We start from the raw sequence: 25,119 nt of genomic DNA on the forward strand, positions 1-25,119 counted from the left end.
ATTCTCTCTTATACCTATTACCCATCCTTCAAAAATTTGCAAGGAATAAAGGGTGATGAATGCAGGGACATGGGAAGTCTATATAGTTGCACTCCACAACGCATCAATTCAACGAAACAAATATCAACAAAGCTGCTTCCTAGTACTCAATACGTGAGTAAAAACGCAGGTAGATAAAGGCATTTTATATATAATTTCGATTCAGAGATCATTACCATCTCTCATTATAAATGCCTTTATCTATTTATAGAAGAGTTTATGATATTACGTTGAGGATTATCAGATATGCATGTCGTCAAAACTTGGTTTAACGAAGTTTATATCGAAAATTTTCTATATATTATCTTCTCAGATAACCAATTGCCCACAAGATTTTATCTCAATGACTTTGCGCCATACCTAATTGCAACATAAATGCACCATCATATTTAAAAAAAAAATGAATACATAAAAGTGTTATCTGATGATGATGACTTTTATATATTGAAGTGCGTTTTCTATTGCTTGCTATAATAGTTCCAATTTAGTAAATTTTCTCCAAGTATCATTTAGTTGGTCTTCAAGGTAAGTAATACAAGTAATAATACTCAATATAGCTAAAGATACAAACCAAAAGTGTGAATAATTATAAACATATTCAGCTTTTATGCTTTTATTTGTATTTTTATATAAATTATATTATTAGTTCAGTTATACCTTGTGTTTAACAACAAAACCAATTGTTGTATAGTTACGTAATAGTATATTATGCAACGAGTATTTAATGATAGGCATTATGAAGCGAGTATGAGAGATACAAGTTTCATATAGAGTACGAGCTTCATAATGATAATTAAATGAAAGTTGTATACACGATTTTTTCTATAATCATTCACAACAAAAAAATATTCAAATTTATTAATTTTGTAACGCAAATAAATTAAGTAGGTTTGTCAGTTTGTTTACATATTGAGAACCGTCAAAGCGTATGTATTTGACTCGGCATTGATCATTGCGCGTGTGCCACCTTCATCGCGAATGCCATATCGCGATTATATTGGTTAAAAATCAGTAGTGGGAGCACGCAAAATAGAATTCTATTTTAGTTACGTCACGTTGCCTACCAACCATCGATTCTCGCATTGTGAAATTCGTTATGTGACGTCAGCAAAATAGAATTCTATTTTGCGTGCTCTCACTACTGTATCGTAATGAAAAGCTGTATCATAGTGAAGTTTACGCCCGGTTTCATAATCAACTTAAAGTGAACATTAAGTAAAGTTCACTTTAAAGTTGACATTTACCCATATGAATTGCATTGATAAAGGTACCAACTTAAAATTAAAGTCCACTTTAACTGATTATGAAACCGAGCGTTATTCGGATACCCAAGTAGCAATTTTACGACCTGCAACCAATTTTGTCCTAATGGGACGTTAAATTTAAGGACAAAATTCGTTCACCATAAGCCTTAACCAAGGACAACGTCTGTTTTTCCTATGGACCAACGTTGCTGCTAATAAGTAATATAATCTGATGACATGACCAACCGACATCGGGAATAACGACGTCAATTAATTAGGTTAATGTTTGACGTTAAGCTGACGTCGGACTTAACCTATCTGTAGTATAAGTTCAATTAAGTGGCATACTTAACGACTACTCAACGTCGGGAATTACAACGTATTTTTTAGGATAGATGCCAACGTTCAGAGGACGTTGCTGTTTTATCGAGTATGGTAGACGTATTTTTCGGGAAGACGACAACGACAATCCAACGTTGAGAATACCAACGTTAATTATTAGGTTAAGGTTTAACGTTAAGCTGACGTCGGGTATAACCTCTATACTACAATGTAATTTACTGGAAGACATTTAACGACTGCTCAACGTCGGGGATTACAGAGTATTTGGTACGTATATGGTAGATTGCTGCGTGTACTTGCGGGAACATAGTACTTAAGTAAAATTGTATACGTTAACCTGACGTCAAAGTTTTTTTTTATAAGATACCTGTAATTGGCTGTAATTTACTAAAAACCGTCGTCAACTGTCAAATGTCAATCTCAAATCGTCCACCAGATTAAGGCGTGTTCACGACGACGACAGGTCGTCGGGAGTCTGTCGTCAAGACCAAGTTGTTTGCGCTTACTTTAGGACGTATTAGGTATACCAATAGGTAAATTCGAGGTGTGCAAGGTAAAAATAGGTTATGCTAAAGGTCGGCAGGGGGTGTCCTTGTCCAAATCAGTTAAAATGTAGTGCAATTTAGGTCGCGAGTCAAATCCGCCATTAATGAAAGATCGCCATGGTTCAGCCATATTTTGAAACATAATGTTTGGCAATTTTTTTGCTAGATCTTAATGAATATTTGATTTTAATTAACGAATTTTGTTTATATATAAATCAAGGATAATTTTATATGGGTTTAGACATAATAATATGTTTTTCTAATTACGATGGTTATTTCTATTTTTACCGTTTTGTTCGATTTAACCTGTAAATTTCTGAGGCGCTTTCAGTTTTTAGCAATTTTTATACCTAGTTTAACACTACACTTCCTTGCGTTTGTAAATTTTCGACGGCATTATGCAATGAGCAGATGATTAATAAAATAATTATACAAGTCACTTAGGTTATATTCTGAATAGAATAGGAACCTACATACTTACAGGCCGTCATGCATCTTAGTTTCTGATGATTTAATATCCTCCAAGATTATTAACCTATTTGATAAAAATGAAGTGTGTACGCCGTACTTCTGTGGTAGAGAATTTTATACTATTACTTTACAAGACCAAAGTCCTAAAAACTAACGTAATTTGACGATAAAATATCTCGAGCTGAGAAGTCGAGAGGGGGACGTCGAGGCAACCCGTATTTCTATTCCCCACTTAGGTGCAAATAGCGGTTTTCTGACCGTCGTCGCAACGTCGTGTATTAACGTTGGGGCATTTAATCCAACGTTAAGACGTCGTAATATTACTTCCAATTGCTTCTTGGGTATAGGTAGTGAAATCATAATTTATATATTATAGTATGAGAATAGAAAAAAACAATGTTTAGTTATAGCTTTATATTCATCTTCTTCTTCTGCTTCTTCGTTATTGAGGTTGTTGAGGAGATCCTTGCAGTTCCTTACCAGTTTTGATTTGGTGAGTTTGTTCTTTACTGCCAGAATTGCTACTTGGCTGTATAAATGTTCATTCTTTTTGCTTTGGGGTCTTGGGGCTTTGCTCCATCTCTGATTTCATCAATGCAGGCCACCAAAAGAAAAACTTCAGCCTGGAACACAGTTTTATATTGATATAGACTGTAAGATTTATTAATAATGACATGTCTGCCCAAAGACTCCTGATACAATAGCAGTGGCACTTTAAATCATTGCCTAAATTTTCTTTTTTAATTTTCTCCGAAAAATGTAACCACTATATTTCGCCTACTCAGGACTATATTTAGTCCAGAGAAATAAGATTATTCTCGTGACACATCCCCCTCCAGGCCGAAACCAAATTTTTTTGTAGTATGCATATCTATATTAATAACCTTTATGTTTCCTGCAGCCAATTTTGATAATATACATAGTTATAAACAATTGAAGATCAAAAAACGGTAAATTTCCGCTTTTTTCGTCTATAACCCAAAAGTTAAACATTTTAAACAAATTTGAGAGTAAGAAACTCATAAATCGTCTGAATATGCCTATCCTTATTGGTTGCTTAGAAAATTGCAAAATAAATCATAAATTTTGAGTTTATATAAATATTAATAACTTATGTAAAAATGAACGAATTGCTGAGACTTCTGGTGCTTAAATTATATTTTAAATTTCAAAGCAATTGGTCAAATAGTTTAAAAGTTATTTAATTTGTTTATCCCAAATTCATTTTTTTTTGCAACATTATAAGTCAGAAAATTATAAGGTTACAGTAAGACTTCTGACAGTTTATGGAAGAAGAGCATTTATACTATGGACTTAATTAAAAAAATATGACAAAAAGTAATTTTAAACAGTGTACAATTATTTTGAAAAATACGTCGATTTTATTCTTACTTATAAACAATTAGAATAACTTTTTAACCATTACCCGTAGAAAAATTATTTTTTCTACGAGCGTGAAAAAATGTCTACTTTCGTGCACACATTTTAGTTTATAAAGTTTCACTTTTCCGCACGCATTTTACTTTTCCGCACGCGGTTTACTTTTCCGCACGTGTTTTACTTTTCCGCACGCGTGTAGATATTTTAATATGGCCTTAAATAATTATAATACATGCAATAAACTATAAATATTATTTACTATTAAAGATAAAGATATTATTTACTATTTTATTTCAAATGTAACTTATAGTGTTCCTGTTTTAATGAAATTAACGCGACAATTCGATGAAATAAAATTATTTTGACATAATATTCGAAAGTCAAATCGGTAGACAATAACAGTCGTTTTGAATCATCGTCATGGAAACCAAGATCGTCGTCATGCTAACTAATTATGTTGAAAGTTTGGTTTTGACAACCGTGTCCAGGAATTAATTTTTTTATGTATTTTCATATTAATTAAATTAATTGATTAAGATTTGGTCATTTTTTAAAAAACTCATAGAAAAAATATTGTTCCTAACTCTTGCAGAAAGTCTCTTTTCCGCACTCGACTGCTTGTCGAACTCCTGCTTCGCGTCGTTGGGCAAACTGAAGTCGCGTGCGGAAAAGTATGACTTTCTGCACTTGTTAGGAAATAGTATATTGTGCAACAAGTGCAGAAAGGTACTAATTTCTCACGAGTTTGAAAAGTTGCGGTACGAGCGCAAGCGAGTGCCGCAATTCAAACGAGTGAAAAATTACCTTTCTGCACGTGTTTCACACTATACTTTTTCTACAAGCACAGTTTTTCCTAAAAATAAAAATCACAATTTCCAAACGACGATTAATTATAATAGGTACCTATGTGATAAATTTTAAACTGTATTTAATTAATACCTACTAATCAATTTAAATTCCTTATACCTAAATAAATTGCACAGAAATCAGTTAAAAAATTAATGCACTGCCTTAATTTGTTTAAATTTAAACAATTATTACACATTATTGACATTATATTTATGCAGTCACGGATTTACACAAAACCTACTTCATTCGACGTCTCTTGCACAGGTTGCTAAATCCTTATTGGTTATTTGATAATTATAAAATGTTTAATAAGAATAAAATTGTAAAATAAAACAGTTGTAACATCCATAATTTAGTTTCTATGCTATAGTTAAATATAATAATTGTCTTATAGGTTATATATTTGTCTAAAGTTTAACCACGGATGTAAACAGAATATAACGTTACTCAGAATGCGGTAGTCCACGGATGTAAACAGAATATAACGTTACTCAGAATGAGGTAGTCAACTGTGCAGAAAAGAACTTTGCGGCACAGAAACGTCACTTTGCGGCACAGAAACGTCACTTTTCTGCACACTAATGTCAAATATCTTATACTGTGAGAAAATATCAAGTTTGCTAACATAAAACCGTGCAGAAAAGTGCACTTTGAATAGTGGTTGTAGAAAAATAACTATTTTCATATTTGGAAAGAGTGGATTTTTATAGACATTTAGAAAGAAAACAATTGTCCTAGGACAATTAGGGACGAAGTTAGCCTCCCCTTTTTTAAATTCACATGTTTTTGCAAAATAATTTTGCAGCATTTAGAATTATTTTTTGTCATTTTTTTTAAATTAAATTAATAGTATGAATCTTCTTATTTCATAAACTATCCCAAGTATTACTGTAACTTCATCATTTTCTGACTTATAGATTTGCAAAAAAATTAATTTGGGATAAACAAATTAAATACCTTTTAAACTATTTGACCAATTGCTTTGAAATTTAGGGTATGATTTAAGCACCAGAAGTCTCAGCATTCCGTGTAATAAGAACGTTCTAAGTTCATTTTTACATAAGTTATGAATATTTATAAAATCTCAAAATTTATGATTTTTATTTTGCAATTTTATAAGCAACAAATAAGAATAGACATATTCATCGAACGCCATATTGAAGTTTTTTATATGATTTATGAGTTTCTCAATCTCAAATTTGTTTAAAGTACTGAACTTTTTGGTTATAGACGAAAAAATCGAAAATTTACGGTTTTTTGATCTTTATTTGTTTATAGCTATGCATATCATCAAAATCGGCTGCAGGAAACATATAGGTTATTAATATAGATGTCCATACTACTTAAAAAATTTGGTTTCGGCCTGGAGGGGGTTGTGTCGCCAACAGGATATTTTTTTCCTTATTTCTCTGAACTAATTCTCCCATATTTCATTTCAATCTTGACTCGATATTCGGTGTCCAGCTAAATAGACTAACCTTTGCTGATCTCGCTTCTGCTTCCTTTTTGGCTTTTCTGTTAAATATATCCTGTCTCCATGTTTCTAATTTTTGCATTCTCTTAACAATTTCATCATGTCTTAAAGCTATCTGTTGAGACTGTGCACTATTGAGACTGGCCTATTGATATGCCTGTGAAAGTTGTGTGCTCTGTCTTTGACTTCTATTTTTGTGGGTATAGTGTACGTGGAAAATTCTGTGTTTTTGCTTACCGTAAGTTTTGAACTTTATATATACACTATTGTAAACAGAATTTGTGGATTTTGTCTCAAAACTGCATGTCTGGCTTTCATATCTTCATTGGCTTTGATCAAGTTGTTTTATCTTATCGAGTAGTGTCCAGCAAAAAATAATAACAAATTTGATGTTAGGCCAGGATCTTAAAACAGTTTATTCCTAATTTATGTCCTGCATATAAGCAAGTCTGATCAGAATGTCTGATTGTGCCAAGTGTAAAACGTATAAAAAAGACGCTCATTTAATTGGCTGTGAAGGACTCTGTGGTCGCTGGTTTCATGGACCTTGTGCTAATTTATCGGACTCTGAATTCCGATTTCTCTCCAAGAAAGACAATGTCTTTTTCTTGTGTGATTTCTGCAATGGTAATTGTGAAGTAGTTGAGAAGTCTGTCGCTGCTGTTATGACGCAATTAAACAGTTTTCCAGATCTAATGGCAAAGAAGATCGATGTGATGTTTAAATCATTCAAAGACGAGATGCTAAAAATGTTAAAAGATCAAATTCCTGATGTCCCAAGACCTTCGTGCAGCTCGCCTGAATTGTAATTTGCGAAAGTAGTCCAGAAAGCTCCTACTGTGCTAATTACACCCAAAGATCCAAAACAATCTTCTTCTTCTACCAAATCCGAGTTAATCCGTAAAATTGATCCTATTAAAGAAAATATCCAGGTTACACAAGTAAAAGAAATCAACAAAGGCGGTATAGCGATCCGTTGTGGTAACGATTCGAAATTTCAAGATTTAATGAACTCTACAATGAACAATAAATATAATATTAAAGTAATTTCTCCTTTTAATCCTCGTGTACGTATTGTCGGTATTTCTGAAAATTTAGATAAAGTTATCCTGTTAAGTATGCTTAAAGAGCAAAATCATAGCGTGCTATCAAGTGACTGCGTTTGTGATGTAATATCGGTCAGTCCCTTAAAGAAAAATCCAAATGTATTTCAAGCTATACTTCAAGTAGATCTGGCTAATGGATGGACAGGAAACGATGGCGGTCGAAATGCGAGAAGCGGCAGAGGCTGTAGGAACCTCGCTGATAGATAGATCTGGCTACATATCATCGTCTTTTAAATTATGAGCATGTTGTTGTGGGTTATGATTATTGTAGAGTATATGATGCTGTGGAGGTTAGGCGATGTTTCAAATGCTGTGGTTTTCATCGCTTCGCAAATAATTGTCAAGCAAATCAAGTAGTCTGTCCAAAATGTTCTTTAAGTCATCAAGTCTCTGAATGTAAGTCTACTGCTTTAAAATGTATAAACTGTGTTAATTATAACAAACGTGATGGAGTTCAGACGATTAATACTGACCATGCAACATGGGATAAATCCTCATGTCATGTATTCAAGCATACGCTGGACTCATTTAAGGCTAATATACTTGACATTAAATAGCAACCACAGAAACAATTTATTAAGCCCCAGGTGAAGAATAATGGAAGCCCAAAACTAAATATTGAAGTATATTACCAAAACTGTCGCAGATTGCTAGGTCGGACTCAATTGGTTTACACTAACCACGGCTCCGTTCCTGGTACCCATAAAATTTTTGCGTTCACTGAAACTTGGTTAAATTCTAGTGTGTGTGATTCGGAACTTTTTGATCCTGAATTGTTTACTGTGATTCGTTCAGATCGGGATTTTTTAGCCACTGGGACAACTAGAGGTGGAAGTGTACTATTAGCAGTTAATAAAGCATTAAATGTTATTCCTATTGATGTCTACTCTATATGTGCTGCTATTGCTGAAGTCAAATTAATTGATGTAGTCATAAGCAAAGTTGTATCAAAGAAAATAGTTTTTTATCTCGTGTTAGTATATATACCTCCGCAAACACCTCTATCTGAACTAGAATTATTCCTAGAGTGTTTAGAAACAGTTGAATGTCTTTTTAACGAAACAGTATTAGTCTTGGGTGATTTTAATATACCGGAATATACTCAAGGCATTATTACCGGTAAATCAGTGGCCGTGCAGAATGTTGCAAATTTCTTTAATCTATCGCAATATAATCATGTAGTTAATCATAATGAACGAATCCTAGATTTGGTATTTTCTAATATATTTTGTAACGTATATCAGGCAATTGACTATGTTGTTCCCAAGGATAACCATCATCCAGCGCTCATCATTGATTTTAGTATTAAAAAAGAATGTAATGAAATCAAAATCGACAGTAAGCAGAATTTTAACTTTAAGAGAGCCAACTTTATAGAACTTTATAATGAACTCTGTTTATCTGACTGGTCTTTTCTTTCCACTGATCTTGATATCAACAGCAACCTAAATGCCTTTTATCAGTATATTCACAGCATCTTCTCTAAACATATTCCTCTTAAAAAGAAGCAAACTAAACGTTATCCGTTTTGGTTCAATGGTGATCTGATTAATCTTCTGAATACTAAAAATAGAGCTTGGAACGCGTACAAAAAATCTCGTAATATTCAAAATTACACTGAATTCAAGAGAATTCGTTCAGAATTCAAATACTTTAATCAAATAATATACAAGCGTTATGTGTCTCAACTAGAACTCAATCTTAAACAAGATCCTCGTAGCTTCTGGTCGTTCATAAACTCCAAGAAAACAAATTGTTCTATTCCTGAAACTATGTCGTATAATAATATAAAGCTAGAGACTTCACAGGATATTGCCTCATCATTTGCCGATTTCTTCTCAAAGTCATACACCGATATTTCTCCTCCCGACCATATCACTCCCAAATTAAATACATATATTGCCGAACAATTGCACATTCCCGCTTTTACAAAATCTGAAATTGAACAGGCCATAAGGAAGATTAAGCCGAACATGACGATGGGACCAGATAATATTCCTGCATTTCTCATAAAAGATTGTGCCCACGTATTTTCAACTCCTCTGTGTACTTTATTTAACTGCATATTATCCAGTTCGGTCTTTCCCACACAATGGAAAGTTTCTAAAATTGTCCCTGTGTTTAAGAAAGAAAATCGAACTTCTATCCAAAACTATAGGCCTATTGCTATCATATCCAACTTCAGTAAAATTTTCGAGATATGTATAAATAAACACCTTTACACCCACATTTCACCATTCATAGTTCCCCAACAGCACGGATTTATCAGTGGTAAATCTACTTTAACAAATCTTGTTAATATCACTCAATTCCTATGTGAAGCATTAGACAGAAATGCTCAAGTCGACGTCATATACACTGACTTTTCCAAAGCTTTTGACCGCTTAAGTCATAAAATTCTACTGAATAAGCTCAGTTCTATTTCAATCACACCTACGCTGTTACAATTATTTAACTCTTATTTTACAGATCGATGGCAATATACACAAATTAGAGGTTTTAAATCAACCCCTTTTCCTCAGTTATCCGGAGTATCTCAAGGTTCAATTGTAGGGCCGCTATTGTTTGTGATATTCGTTAATGATATTGTTGATGACCTAGATGTTCATTCACTAATTTATGCGGACGATTTAAAAATTTTTTTTGAAGTTAAGTCACCCTCCGATTGCATTAGACTTCAAGAAAATTTAAATAAAATCAGTATATGGTGTGACACTAATTGTTTGCAGCTAAATGCGTCTAAATGTAATGTTATGTCTTTTTCTAGAAGCCCTTCTCCAACACACTATGATTATCATATACATAATACTTCCATTTGTCGCCCCTGCTCTGTTAAGGACCTGGGGGTCATATTTGACTGCAAACTATCATTTGTTCCACACATCACTAATATCGTTGCGGGTGCGTTTAGTACTCTAGGTTTCATTTTACGAAATGCGAAAGAACTTACCGATATTGACACTTGCAAATTTTTATGTTCATCTCTTGTTCTCCCCAAACTCGATTATGCATCGATAGTTTGGTCTCCAATTTATCAAAATCACACAACTGTTTTGGAATCAGTACAGAGGCGGTTTTTAAAAAGTATGCACTTTAAATCCACTGGCATTTATCCTGCTAGCGGATTTTCTGAAGAGCTACTTCTCGATAAATTTAAGATGCAAAGTCTTCAGCGTCCTAGAATAACTCAATCTTTATGCTTTTTATTTAAAATTATTAACAATCAAGTAAATACTCCTGAGTTATTGCAACTTCTTAATCTCCGCGTACCACGTGTTGCTTCTCGTACTTCACAAACGTTTTATGTTAACAGAGCCAGATCAAATATTTTGGTGCAGTCACCTCTAGTACAAATGCAAGCTCACTACAATGCGAACTCTGATCTCTTTGACATCTTCAATTCTAATTTACGCATCATTAAGAATACTGCTAACGATATTAGGTTGCAACCAGTCACTTTTTAACATCTTGCTGTTATATTATATATTTATTCTGTATTTTTGTATATATTTGTTTTACATACTATGTATTTTCTGTTTTTCTTTAATTACTTTATAAGTTTTTGTTCGTCGTTGTTCGTATGTGAGTGTGTTTTTCTCATTTTGAGTTTTTTCACACACTTACATATAAACGGCGTTTATGTAGTCTATGTATTTTATACTGTTTTGTTGTTATGTTTATGATCTGTAAACGGTAAATTTACTAATACGCTTAATACACTAACCCAGATTGTAATTGGTCCAGTACTGTTATTTGGGTACTAAATAAATAAAATAAAAAATAAATAAATAAAATATGTTCTTCTTTCTCTTAACTTTGCTTCTTCAACAATAAATTCTGGTAAAATTTGTGTATTCTTCTGAGCTATCTAATTCTTCTTTTACAGGCCAGCAAGGAGAAGTATTTACTCCTGAAACTTCTCCATAACGTCCATAGGTACGTCTAAGATATTTCAAGAATCCATGATGGGAAGCACACGGCTCAGGGTAAGGATTTTGTTCAAGAGATTGTTCAGGAGATGTTCAAGAGGAAGAAATTAAAATATTATTAATACTTAAAAACTCAAAAGCTAGTCCTCTTAATTTATGGATACTCGCAATAATATTTTCGATTATAATAATTGTTGTATATTTTGCTGTTAAATTTATAAAAAGTGGAATGAAGTCACGAAGAAACAGGAAGAAATTAAAATATTAATACTTGAAAACTCAAAAACTGGTATTCTTAATTTTTGAGAAGTCGCAATAATATTTTTGATTATAATAATTCTTTTATATTTTGCTATCAAATTTATAAAAAGAAGAACGAAATCACGAAGAAAAGATGATAGTCCTATGGAGAATGTTCACATCCAAGATCGTCCTGAAGAAAACCTACCACAGGCATAACCTAGGCCATTTTTCATTCCATGAAAAATTTTAAATAAATAATTATTTTTTTTAAATCGTCCCTAAAGGGCAGTAACTATTAGTCGTGTCAATTTCATGTGAATTAATCCTTTATGTGAGTGAAATATGTATTAAAATTTTCTCGACACCAAATGTGATAGAATACATGTTAGACTGTTATTTAATAAAATTCTAAACACTGTTGATTTTTGTGGATTTTTACAGAAAAATTCCTCGTTGGTAAACAATATCAGAGACAAACAACCAGACATCAAAATACAGAAAATGACTGGTAAATATTTCAATTGACTCAGTTTTAAACGTTTCTTAAGGCACTAATCTACTATATTCGCGAACCTTTTGCGCTCCGCGCTCCCTGCAGCTGCTCCAATGGAGACAACATGCGCTTCACTACATATAAACGGGCATCTATTGGAGTGCTAAGGCGGAGCGCGCACCGTTGCACGCTCAGGGAGCGCGAACCGATCCACTATGTGGAACAGTTGCAAGAGAGTTTAGCGCAAGAGGTTCACGAACATAGTGGATAGTCTAGGCGCCAAAGGGGGCACCGTGTCCTTTTCAATTCTGTTGGAAAAACTCAACGGTTTCTTATGGATTTTTAGCTGCTGATTACGAATTTTGAGGGTGGATTTCGATACGAATGGTCAAAAAATTGTTATAAATAATTTAATTGTTTATAAGGCTCTGGCTCATAAACTAAAAGAGATAAAAAAATGTTTCAAATAAAATTTGTTCCCTAATAAAAAACGAAGAAAAACCCGTTTACTAAACTTCAATCTAACAATTAGAACTCAAGATATCGTAAAATTAGTGCACAATGCAAATTGCAAAATAAGTATTTTTCGAAGCTTTATCGATCGTAAGTCGGCTTCTACGCATGCAAATGAGGCTTAGAAGATCTAATTTTAAAACTTAATTAATAGGAAACTAATACATAAGTAAAAACTTCGAGATGTATTCTGGTATAAAATCGTTTATTAAAAACTATAAAATGTCATGGATTGCAAAACCTTTTCGTTCTATACAGAACATCTTCAGTGTCCAGAATGAAGTATTTCCACATTAGTTTAAAGCAAAAGGTTAAAATTGTGACTGTAGAGTTTCATTTGATTTTGGATTTTTTAATAAAATGCAAAGGTTTGTCTGCAGAAATAATTTAAATTATTTGAATAATAAAATCTATTGTAAAGTTTAAATTAGCAACTCTCTATTCCCGAATAACTTATAGATTCATTAAATTTAATGCAGATATATTTCATGGTTTAAGTTGTGACGTCATCGAATGTGAAATGACGAGATGAAAGTAGAGTTTTGTTGAAACAAGGAAATACACTACATAATAAAAGATAATTAAACTTGCGTGGAAAAACAAAGCTAAACAAACCAAAAAACCAGAATTTAAGAGTAATAAATTGCGTGTTTTTCTACGCAAGTCTAATTATCTTTTATTATGTAGTGTATTTCCTTGTTTAACAAAACTCAACTTTCATCTCATTTCACATTCGATGACGTCACAACTTAAACCATGAAATATATCTGCATTAAATTTAATGAATCTATAAGTTATTCTGGAATAGAGAGTTGCTATTTTAAACTTTACAGTAGATTTTATTATTCAAATAATTTAAATTATTTTTGTAGACAAACCTATGCATTTTATTAAAAAATCCACAATCAAATGAAACTCTAACCAAAAATTGGCTTTATCTTGTCATGTCATGTCACTCTTGTCAAATTGTATATCCACTTCCTAATTTCTCAGTTGGTCTGTGCCCATTGAATTGGCAAGTACCTAGCATCTTCGAGCAGGGAACCATGGCACCCTTTTAGCATGTGTTCCACTTTATCTATCAACATCGATTTGTAGTAATAAAATTTTAATATATTATATTATGTAAACCATATACGATGAGGTTAACACTATTTACCGTGTGCTAGTTTCAAACTACTCGGCAGGATGTAAGTATTCCCATATTTTTCATTTTAACAGTCACAATTTTAACCTTTTGCTTTAAACTAACGTGGAAATACTTCATTCTAGGCACTGAAGATGTTCTGTATAGAACGAAAACGTTTTGCAATCCATGACATTTTATAGTTTTAAATAAACGATTTTATACCAGAATACATCTCGAAGTTTTTACTTCTGTATTGGTTTTTTAAACTATGGTATACAGCCAACTATTGGAATTTTCCTATTTATTTTTTTTTTAATTAATAGGCTTCCACACAAAGTTTGTTAAATTACTTTATCTTTATTTGTTTTACAGTTATACCCGTTTGAAGTTATAATTTTCTTAAAAAAATTGTACATTAATTTGTTTATAAGGGTTTCAAGCAAATTTGAGCTGCAAAAATATATAATTTAATTAACAATAATGATAAAAGAACTCAAAAGAAATAATTTGAGCTTACAAAAATGTTCGTGAGTTTATTTTTGGCCAAGATATAGATAGATATTTTAATGGTCGCTATGAGGCTAAAGATCGGCTTACAGTCAAATAAGTATTTTTTGACGCTTTTTCGATCGTAACTCGGCTTCTACGTATGCAAATGACCTTTACAATTTTAAAAGTCTCATTTTAAAGTTTAATTGAACTTCCAAGCAAAGTTTGTCAAATTACTTTATCTTCATTTGTTTTGAAATTATACTCGTTTGAAGTTATAATTTTCTTAAAAAATTTGTACATTAATTTGTTTATATGGGTTATTAGTAAAATGATAACGCAAGTATTTAATGCAATATTTAGGCTAGGATACTACCCAGAACAATGGAAAGTTGCTCAAATTATTCTCATACCTAAGCCAGGGAAAAACAAAACTCAGGTGACTTCATACAGACCAATAAGCCTGCTACCTGTTCTATCAGAAATCTTGGAAAAGCTTCTCCTTAAACAATTATCCCCAGTTATAGAAGAAAGAAAACTAATTCCCCAACACCAATTTGGGTTCAGAACACAACACGGAACGATAGAACAGGTACATAGACTGGTAAAACACATCACAAGTGATTTAGAAAATAAAAGGTATTGTTCTGCTGCATTCCTGGACATTGGTCAGGCATTCAACAAGGTATGGCATGCTGGTATGCTCTTTAAACTAAAGAAAAACCTTCCCCATCCTTTTTATCAAATCCTAAAAAGCTTTATTTCCAACCGACATTTCCTAGTCAAGCAGGATAATGAATACACAAGCCTAAGACCAATAAAAGCCGGAGTACCACAAGGAAGTGTCTTGGGACCGATATTGTACTTGCTCTACACTCCTGACCTACCCACAAGTAACAGAACAACGTGTGCAACTTTTGCTGATGACACTGCTGTATTAGCCTCTTACCATGATCCAAATACAGCATCCGGAATCCTTCAGAAAGACCTTAATAATATACAAAGATGGCTTAAAATATGGAGGATAAAGGCAAATGAGAGTAAATCCATCCATGTAACCTTCACCATGAAAAGACAAACATGTCCATCTGTAACACTAAATGAAACGCAACTCCCACAAACCGATACTGTCAAGTACCTAGGAATCCATCTTTATAGGAGATTAACTTGGCAAAAGCACATTTTTACAAAAAGAAAACAACTAGGAATAAAATTCCGAAAAATGTACTGGATCATCGGTGGTAAATCTCAACTATCTCTTGAAAACAAACTGCTGATATATAAATCTATATTAAAACCAGTGTGGACCTATGGTATCCAACTTTGGGGGACAGCCAGTCAAACTAACCTAGAAATACTGCAGATATTCCAGAACAAAGTCCTTAGAACAATGCTGAATGCCCCTTGGTACGTGCCAAACTATGTGATAGAGCAAGACCCCAATGTGCCATCCATAAAAATAGTAATAACAGAATATTACAAAAAATATTCCAAGAGACTAGAATCTCAACCAAACGAGTTAGCCAGCAACCTCACTGATGACCACAATGATGTACGACGCCTGAAGAGATTCAAAGTAGTGGACCTAGCAAGAAGATTCGAATAATCTGTGATAACTAAACTTTTAACTTGTTTTAATTTAATTTATGTAAAGAGGGTGATCACTGGATCTCCCTCCACAGGTCAAATTTTCAATTTTTGTCAAAGAATTTACCTATTGTTCTTAGTTAAGGACAGATTGTAAATATTACAACAATAAAAAAAATAAAAAAAAATAGTAAATTTGAGCAATAAACATTTATACTTTAATTAACATTAATTATAAAAGAACTTAAAAGAAATAATTTGAGCGTAGGAAAGTGTTTGTAGGTTTATTTTTGGCCAAGATATCCATATTGCGCGCAATTAAAATATCGATATTTTGGCCAAAAATAAACTTACGAACATTTTCGTAAGCTCAAAATGTTCCTTTTAAGTTTTTCTATCATTATTATTAATTAAAGTATAAATGTTTATAGCTCAAATTTGCTTGAAACCCGTATAAAAAAATTAATGTGCAATTTTTTTAAGAAAATTATAAATCAAACGGGTAACTTTAAAAGAAATAAAGATAAAGTAATTTAACAAACTTTGTTTGGAAGCCTATTAATTAAGTTTTAAAATGAGACCTTCTAAGTCTCATTTGCATGCGTAGAAGCCCAGTTACGATCGATGAAGCTTCGAAAAATACTTATTTTGCAATTTTCATTGTGCACTCGTTTTAAAATATCTTGAGTTCTAATTGTTGGCTTTAAGTTTAGAAAACGGTTTTTTCTTTTTTTTTATTAAGGAACACATTTTATTTGAAACATTTTTTTATCTCTTTTAGTTTATGAGCCAGAGCCTTATAAACAATTAAATTGATTATAACAATTTTTGACCACTCGGATCGAAATCCACCCTCGAAATTCGTAATCAGCAGCCAAAAATCCATAAGAAACCGTTGAGTTTGTCCATCAGAATTGAAAAGGACACGGTGACCTCTATTTGGCGCCTAGACTAGGATACATGCCTTTATTCTAATTTCGTTTTTCATTTTCAGATACAAATTCCTACTTGAAGTATGTTAGCTTACTAATTTTAACTCTCCAAAATGCTGTGTTTGGTTTAAGTATGAGATATGCCAGAACACGAGAAGGTGATATGTTTTTATCCTCAACAGGTAAGTTGGCTTGTATTATTCAAATTATACTTTAGGATTCTTCTCCTTCTTCCTCCTTATAAGCGATTCTGCTTGTTCATTGGCGGATTGATACCTCTATGGAAAATTGTCATTCTATCTTTTGCGCGGTCGGTCGATACCTACTTCTTCTGATTGGTAATTTATCGCTTGCTATTTTGACCAAACATGTCTAATGTCTACCCCATTCTGCTGTGGTTATTCCATTATTTTTTTCTGATTAGTGTCCATTAATTTATATACAGAGTGAGTTTTATGTATGGAAACACACAATTATCTCGAAAACGGCTTGCGCGATTTTAATGGATTTGGTAGGTAGGGGTTTTCTAATGCGGCCGATATTATAGTGCTAATTACATTGTTGAATGAATAGTTCATTGTTAATGAACTTTCTTATTTCAAATGGAATACCCTGTATATTTTTTGTGATTTGAAGTCTTTAAGAAATACTGATTATTTTTCATGTTACATTCTCTATACCTAAATGCCATAATTAAGGAGTTATCGCTACATTTTTTTAAAAAAAATTTAAACAAATTATAAAAACCAATTTTTTTGGGTCGGGTAAACACTATTTTAGGTTGATTGGATCATTGGGAACAAAAAATATCTTTTGTGATTTTTCTCTAAAATTAATCTTTTCCGAGTTATAAACAATTAAAAACTGAAAAAAAAACAAATAAGGACGATTTTCAAGGTTCAAAAACACAAATTAACAATACCATTTTTGAAACAGCGAAGTACCCAAATTCAAGCTCAAGCCTTATTTTATGAGCTACCGATAAGTAATTTGAGATTGCTTTATTTTAAAACACTGATTTTTGACACATTTCATTAAAAATTAAAAAGCAATATTTTAGAATAAAATGAGCCAAGAAATATTATGGCAAGCTATTAGAACAGTTGTACTTCAATTTAGGTACTTTGTAATTTCAAAAATTATATTGTTTACTTGTGTTTTTGAACCTTGAAAATCGTCATTATTCGATTTTTTTTTTCAGTTTTTAATTGTTTATTACTCGAAAACGATTAACTTTACAAAAAAATTACAAAAGACCTTTTTTGTTCCTAATGATCGAAAGAACCTAAAATAATGTCTACCCGGACCGCAAAAGTTGATTTTTATAATTTGTTTAATTTTTTTTTTTTTTTATAAATGTAGCAATATCTTCGAAATTATGGCATTTAGGTATAGGGAATGTAACATGAAAAATAATCAGTATTTCTTAAGGACTCCAAACACAAAAAATATATAGGGTATTTCATTTGAAATCAGAAAGTCCATTAGATTTTCAGAAAAACGGAAGAGCTGACAACAATGTAATTAGAACTATAATATCGGCCGCATTAGAAAACCCCTACCTACCAAAATATATAAAAATCGTGCAAGCCGTTTTCGAGGTAATTGAGTGTTTCCATACATAAAACTCACTCTGTACTGTAGGTTATGCAGAAAATATAATGATACAGAAGTAGAGAAAGTAATAGAAAGGTATCGCGGAGTAAAATGTGTAAACCTATCACTAGAAAAAAACGTCATAATGTCACTTAAAAACAAATATGGAGAGAAGTAAAGCGACTCATGGAAAATAACAAATATAGTAGAATCCTTCTATAGCGAATTATATGACACAAAACAGGAACCTGATAATAACTCAAAAAAAGTCTAAAAAGAAGAATGAAAAATGTCAACTCTGAAATTCTACCCGATATAGAAATCGACTGTCCATGAAATCGAAACCGGCCTATCTCAAATAAAAAATAACAAAGCTGTCGGTCCAGATGGTATCCTTGCTGAAATGTTTAAGGAAAGTAACCAAGCTATTATAGAGGAGCTAAAACTCCTATTTAATCTATGTCTACACAAGGCAGAAATACCTCACGACTGACTGGAATGAGAGTAATACAATACTGCTATTCAAAAAAGGAGACAAAAGAGACTTAAAGAACTACAGACCTATCTCACTACTCTCACAAATGTACACACTCTTTATTAGAATTATAACCAATAGACTAACAAATGAAATGGGCAGTTATCAGCCAGTTGAACAAGCAGGTTTCAAAAAAGGGTTAAGTACCATAGATCATCTCCTCACTATGAAAATATTGGTAGAGAAGGCAAACGAATACAACCTAGATTTATGTTTAGCCTTTGTAGACTATGAAAAAGCGTTCGATAGTGTCGAGATATGGGCGATAGAAAAAGCTCTAAATAACAGCAGAATAGACTCCAAGTACAGGCAACACTTACATAACATCTATAAAACAGCAACTATGACAGTCAAATGGGAAAATAAAACAAACAAAACTAATCCCATAGAAATACGTAGAGGCGTAAGACAAGGAGACGTAATATCCCCAAAACTCTTCACCTTATCTCTGGAAGACGTCTTTAAAGAACTGGAATGGGAAGACATGGGTATCAATATAAACGGGAGGAATCTCAATTACCTCAGATATTGCGATGATGTCCTTATTACAACCAACTAAGAAGAACTAGCCACAATTCTGACTCAACTAGCACACGCATCGGAGAAGATAGGATTAAAAATGAACATGAGTAAAACCAAAATCATGACAAATACAAACGACAGAATACGACAGTTGACAAATATATTTACCTGGGTCTAATAATCAAAGCTAATAAAGAGAACCAAACAATTGTACAGAGAAAAATCCGATTGGCGTGGGCAGCATTTGGAAAGTTAAGATGGATACTAAAAAGCACAAAGATACAACAGTACCTAAAAACCCGTGTATTTGACCAGTGCATCCTTCCTGTTCTGACGTATGGCTCAGAAACATGGACACTAACAAAGGCCGACATAAACCAAACTGAAATAACATGGAGATTTGCGGGCCACAATGCGAGACAGGAAGATAAAAGATCGAACGCTGAAATACAAAACTGTAGACCGTGGACAGGAAGAAGCGGAAGAGGAAGACCTCATATGCGATGGAAGGAAGATATTGCAAAAGCTGCAGGAATTAACTGGAAAAATGCAGCCAAGGACAGACGGAAATGAAAAGATTTTGGGAAAGCCTATGTCCAAAGTTGGATAGAAATGGGCTAAAAGAAGAAGAAGAAGAAGAAGGAGGTTATATTGTCTTCTAATGTCTTCATTTCTCTTTCGGTTTCTCAGCGCATTTCCTGTAATTCTTCTCAGCACTCTCATATCTGCCGTTTACAGTAATCTTTGTGTTATGGCTGAATCGAGTCTTGTTTCTGATGCTAATGTCATTATTGGTCATGCACACTGGCTTTATAAATTCTTGACTTCGTCTCATTGTTAATATATGTCGATTTCAGCATATAGTGTTATAAAAACATCTTGTCAGTCTATTCACTTCTTTGTCCAGGTCTCCGTAGCTTGACAATGTAATTCCAAGGCATACTATTTTCATGAAGTATTTTTCCAATACTGATGCCATCAATACATATTTTACATCCGATGGGTTCTTTACTGATTACTATTGTTTTAGTTTTCTGAGATAAAATTATGATGAAACAGCCACAATTGAATACCTCGGTCACATCATGAGGAACAGTGAAAGATATGGACTGCTGCAACTGGTCTTGCAAGGAAAAGTAGAAGGAAAGACAGGACCAGGAAGGCGAAGGATTTCCTGGCTGAAAAATCTACGTACGTGGTTCAGCATAGCAATCACAAATATTTTTAGAGCAGCAGTGTTACTTATGTTAAATCTGTGGACTGATCTTTGAATACTATCTTCATCTTGGGCTTTCAATATTGCGTCGTCTGCTTAACAGAGTATGTTTACTTCTTTGTTTCCCATTCTGTATCCTCTTCATTTATTGACGCTGTTGATGATTTCATCTATGATTAAATTGAAGAACATAGTGGTGTGAATTTTTAATGAATCTCACCCCACCGTGGCAAAAAGGGTTTAATTATTACCTTTTGCCTAATTGGATATAGGTGAATATTTTAGGACCACAGGCATATGTAACCAAAGCATAGAGTCCTTCGACATTAACAAACTAGTGAACTTTTAGGAGAACTGGTTATGAGAATTCATTTGGTCGGGTTTTATAGTTACTAATTAACACGATATGAAGGGTTGTGAACACGAGAAATAAAAGTGATAAGTGAACAAAACATTTATTAACAACAACGAGTTTAACAAATGCACGGAATGAACGATTAATTGTCTTAGTGGCAAAAGAGAGAGTCTATTATACACATTAGGTGCCGTCTTAAAATTTTAGCCTGCGAGGTAATTGTTGCGAGAGGGAGAACAACAGAGAAAATACACGAACTAGTCGCCTTGCTCCCTCAGAAGGGACTGCTGAAATTCTATTCAAAGTCACTGCATTAATATCTTAAATTACTTTTTTCTGCCTGAAAAAGGGACACACGCATTACTATGCAGATGTTAACAGCAAACACATGTCTATTTTATCAAACTAACACAACGCTAACACTCAAATTTTCAGAGAATGAATTCTTTCAAACACAATACAGATTATAGCATTAACAACTGGGTAAGAAACAGAAGAATAGAATGGAATGACCACATAAGCCGAATGACAACAAATAGGGTAGTCAGGACAGCGAGAGACGGTTCCCCAATAGGAAGAAGATCAGTGGGAAGACCACGAAAACGATGGAACGACAACTTACTAAAGGCACATTGAACATACAGACAGAGTCATGTCTATACAAAAAGAAGAAGAAGAAGAGACAATACAGATTATCCCAACAGATTTACAAGAGAGATTTACAAAAATGCGAATTAATTTAACTGTTGTTTTCACAACACATTGGACACAATGAGTCTTCCTGTTTTATTCATCTGCCCACGTATATAGGTTCTGTAAGTTGTCTATCTATTCTTACATCCATTTTGTTGTTTTGGTAGATGTTTTCAATAGTTTTTATGATATATAGGAAGACTTCTCGATTGTACAGAAAATGGGCTACATATTTGAGTTTTACTCGGTCAAATGCTCTCTTCAAGTCAATCAGACATATTATAAAATATGGTCTATTATACTCTAGTGATTCCTCAGTAATTTGCTTTATGACGAATATTACATCTGTACACTATCTTCCAGTACGAAAGCCCTGTTGTTCATCTACTAAACTTTATTTTCTCCTCTAAGTCATTAGTTCTTGTATTATTTTAGTAGTAAGAATTAGGGTAGTGATTAAGTTGATACCTCTGTAGTTTTCTGGCTGCCTTTTATCTCCTTTTCTGAATAGTAGAATTAGTTTGGTTTGAATAGTCAGAAAATTCCCAATGTTCTTTAAAAGATACAATGTAGAGTCCCTACCAACAGAGGGTACAAAACTCCTTTATGAGAGCAGGATTACCAGCAAACTAAAAGAGATCGACTAACAACCAAATGGGCAGTAGAAGATACCTGGCAAAAAATTAAGAAATGCCTTAACGAAGCAGCAGAAGAAGCGATTGTAAAGCGGAATATTAACACTAGAGCAACAAACCACACCAAACCGTGGTTTTGTCAAGAGGCAAAAGAACTCTCTGAATTAAAACGCAAATGCTACCTGAGATATAAAAGCACACAATCTGAAGAAGCTCTCGCAGAATATGTCCAAGTAAAAACGAAGTAAACGCAAGAATAAAATCAATCAAAAGAGAACATTGGGCTAAATTCACTAGCGACATGGACTACAACCTATAAATATGGTGCCCAAAAGAAAGTATGGAAAATGCTTCAGAAGAGGAAAAAACCAGTTAACGAGTTCGTGCAGACCAAAAGAGTACCTATAGAGACATGGTAACAGCATTTTAAAGAGCTGTATGATGCTGAAGAAACGTTGAATATAAATGAATACGAAACAGATATAAGTGCTACAATCAATGACGAAGAGGTAGAAGCAAAGATCAAGAAGCTAAAAAACAGAAAATCACCTAGTAAAAGGATAGGAAAGGATAGTATACCCAATGAACTTTTAAAATATGGAGGCCCTGAACTTGCAAGTAAACTGTCGCAACTCTTTAAAAAAAATCTTAAACGAAACAGAAACACCAGAGGAATGGCATAAGAGCATCACAATCCCCATATTTAAAAAAAGGACAAAATACTTGCCCACGAAACTAGAGAGAAATAACCGTTTTAAATACAACGATGAAACTTTTCACTTTTATTCTGGCAAACTGGAAAGACAAATCATTAATGCTGAAGAACAACAAGGTTTTACAAAGGGGCGATCTATAACAGACGCAGTATTTATAATAAAATATATAAAAGAAAAAGCTATAGAGTTCGGAATGCCAGCGTTTATTTGCTTCATTGATCTGATGAAGACGTTTGACAGAGTTCGCCTGGGAGACATTCTAAATATATTAATAGAAAATAAAACACCGACCAGCATAACAAAGATAGTCCATAACCTAAATAATAACGTAACCAAAGTTCGAGTAGAAAACCAGTTCACTGAAAATATTTCAACACCGTGAGGAATTAGACAAGAAGACAGTTTAAGCCCCTTCTTGTTTAACCTACTCATGGGCAAAATTATAAACAAAGTATCAATTAAGAATAGTTTTTTCTTAATCTCGGATATAGAATGGGCAACAAAAGAATTGGTATGGTGTGTTACGCAGATGATGCAGCAATTATTGCTGAATCAGAAGATGATCTTCAGAGACAGCTCTTTCAATTTTTTTAAACTAACTGTAAGCCGCCAACTAAATATGAACATTTCTACCAACAAAACTAAATGTATGACAATAGCAAAAGATCCGCTCAGATGTAAGTTAGTGTTTGAGAACAACCCCATAGAACAGGTGATGCAATTCAGATATCTGGGCATAGATATATCAAGCACTCACGACCCAGTAAAGAACCTGAGGAGTCAGATCAACAAAGCATCTGCAATGTCAGGATGTCTGCGGGAGATAGTCTGGTCAAATCCGTATATGCGCACAGATAATAAAATTAGAATCTACAAGACTTGCATACTACCGATCATGACATATGGCATAGAAGTGCGCGAAGACGCCAACAAAACGAAACAGATGCTAAGAGTTGCCGAAATGAAAACTTAAAGAACAATAGTGGGGAAAACAAGAAGAGACAGAGTTAGAAATACAGACATTAGAGAGCAATGCAAACTCAAGGTATTGTAAGATGGGGAAGGCCGCGCAAGAGGATATGGTACAACCATGTAGGACGAATGGATGAAAATAGACTCCCAAAAATTTCCCTAGAAAACAACCTGCCTGGTTCAAGACCCCCCCCCCATATAAAAGATGGAGGGATGTTTGGCAATCTATCTCCCAGGATATTAACCAGAGGCAGCTTCAGAATTAAACAGATCGAAAGATCTCCAAGAAGTAAAAGAAGAAAAAGAAGAATTAGTTTGCTCGTTCTCCATTCTTCCGGCTTTTTACTATGTTTTATGATTTGCCAAACAATATTTCAGTAATCCGTTTGGTATTCTGTCCTTATCTGCAGCTTTTCTGTTCTAAAGCTTTTCACGTATTTTTAGAACTTTCTATGTACTTATATTAACATCTTCATTTATGGTGACTTCTGGTGTTTCCTGTCCTAGCGTCATTTGTTCTTTCTCTGCATAGAGCTTTTTAGATACTCAATTAGTTTATCATTTTCTATGTGTTTTGGTTCTATTAGTTTCTTTACCTGCTGTGTGATAAAATTAAAAACTGCTTACAGGTGTCATGTTGGAATTTCGATTAAAGAGACTACTACAATAGAATTTTAGGGAATACCTTCTTTAATTCTATCTGGTCTCTGACCTCCCCAGTATCCAATGCCAATAATCTCTTTCCCTTGTTGCCCTCCTCAAGTTATCCACTCTCAATACCTCTCTAATGTAGGTTCTCACTTCGTCTATACACATCTTCCTTGATGTTCCTACTGGGCGACATCCCACCATAGTTCCATTAAGTATTATACTAGGTAATCTATCATTATTCATTCTTATAAGGTGATTTGCTCTCTCTGGACAGATAATATTCTTGATATTAGCCAATTATAGGTAATACTTTTTTCACAGTTCAATTCTGCAATTTCCATTCAATTTCATATCCATTCTTGGATATTTTTGTCATATTTTCTCAACTGTTACCCTAGATTTGTGTGCACATTGAACCAACCAATTTATATTCTAATTAATGCAGCAAGCATACTAATCTATC

At 33.3% G+C, this 25,119-nt stretch overlaps 1 protein-coding gene across 2 annotated transcripts in view; it reads left to right on the top strand.

The window, feature by feature from the left end:
• Window positions 1–424: 424 nt before the first annotated feature.
• Window positions 425–25,119, top strand: part of LOC114327957 (UDP-N-acetylglucosamine transporter) — a 37,720-nt gene continuing 13,025 nt past the window's right edge. The window contains exons 1-4 of one of the 2 annotated variants that reach the window (XM_028276672.2): window positions 425–564; window positions 11,337–11,436; window positions 12,064–12,130; window positions 16,828–16,947. In XM_028276672.2, the coding sequence (XP_028132473.1) occupies window positions 11,413–11,436; window positions 12,064–12,130; window positions 16,828–16,947 (211 nt within the window). In that variant the 5' untranslated portion in view covers window positions 425–564; window positions 11,337–11,412. Of the gene's footprint in view, window positions 565–11,330; window positions 11,437–12,063; window positions 12,131–16,827; window positions 16,948–25,119 lie in introns of those variants that run through there. The other variant, XM_028276673.2, reaches the window with a different exon arrangement.

Source organism: Diabrotica virgifera, chromosome 2 (assembly GCF_917563875.1).
Source record: "Diabrotica virgifera virgifera chromosome 2, PGI_DIABVI_V3a".
Lineage (NCBI taxonomy): Eukaryota > Metazoa > Arthropoda > Insecta > Coleoptera > Chrysomelidae > Diabrotica > Diabrotica virgifera.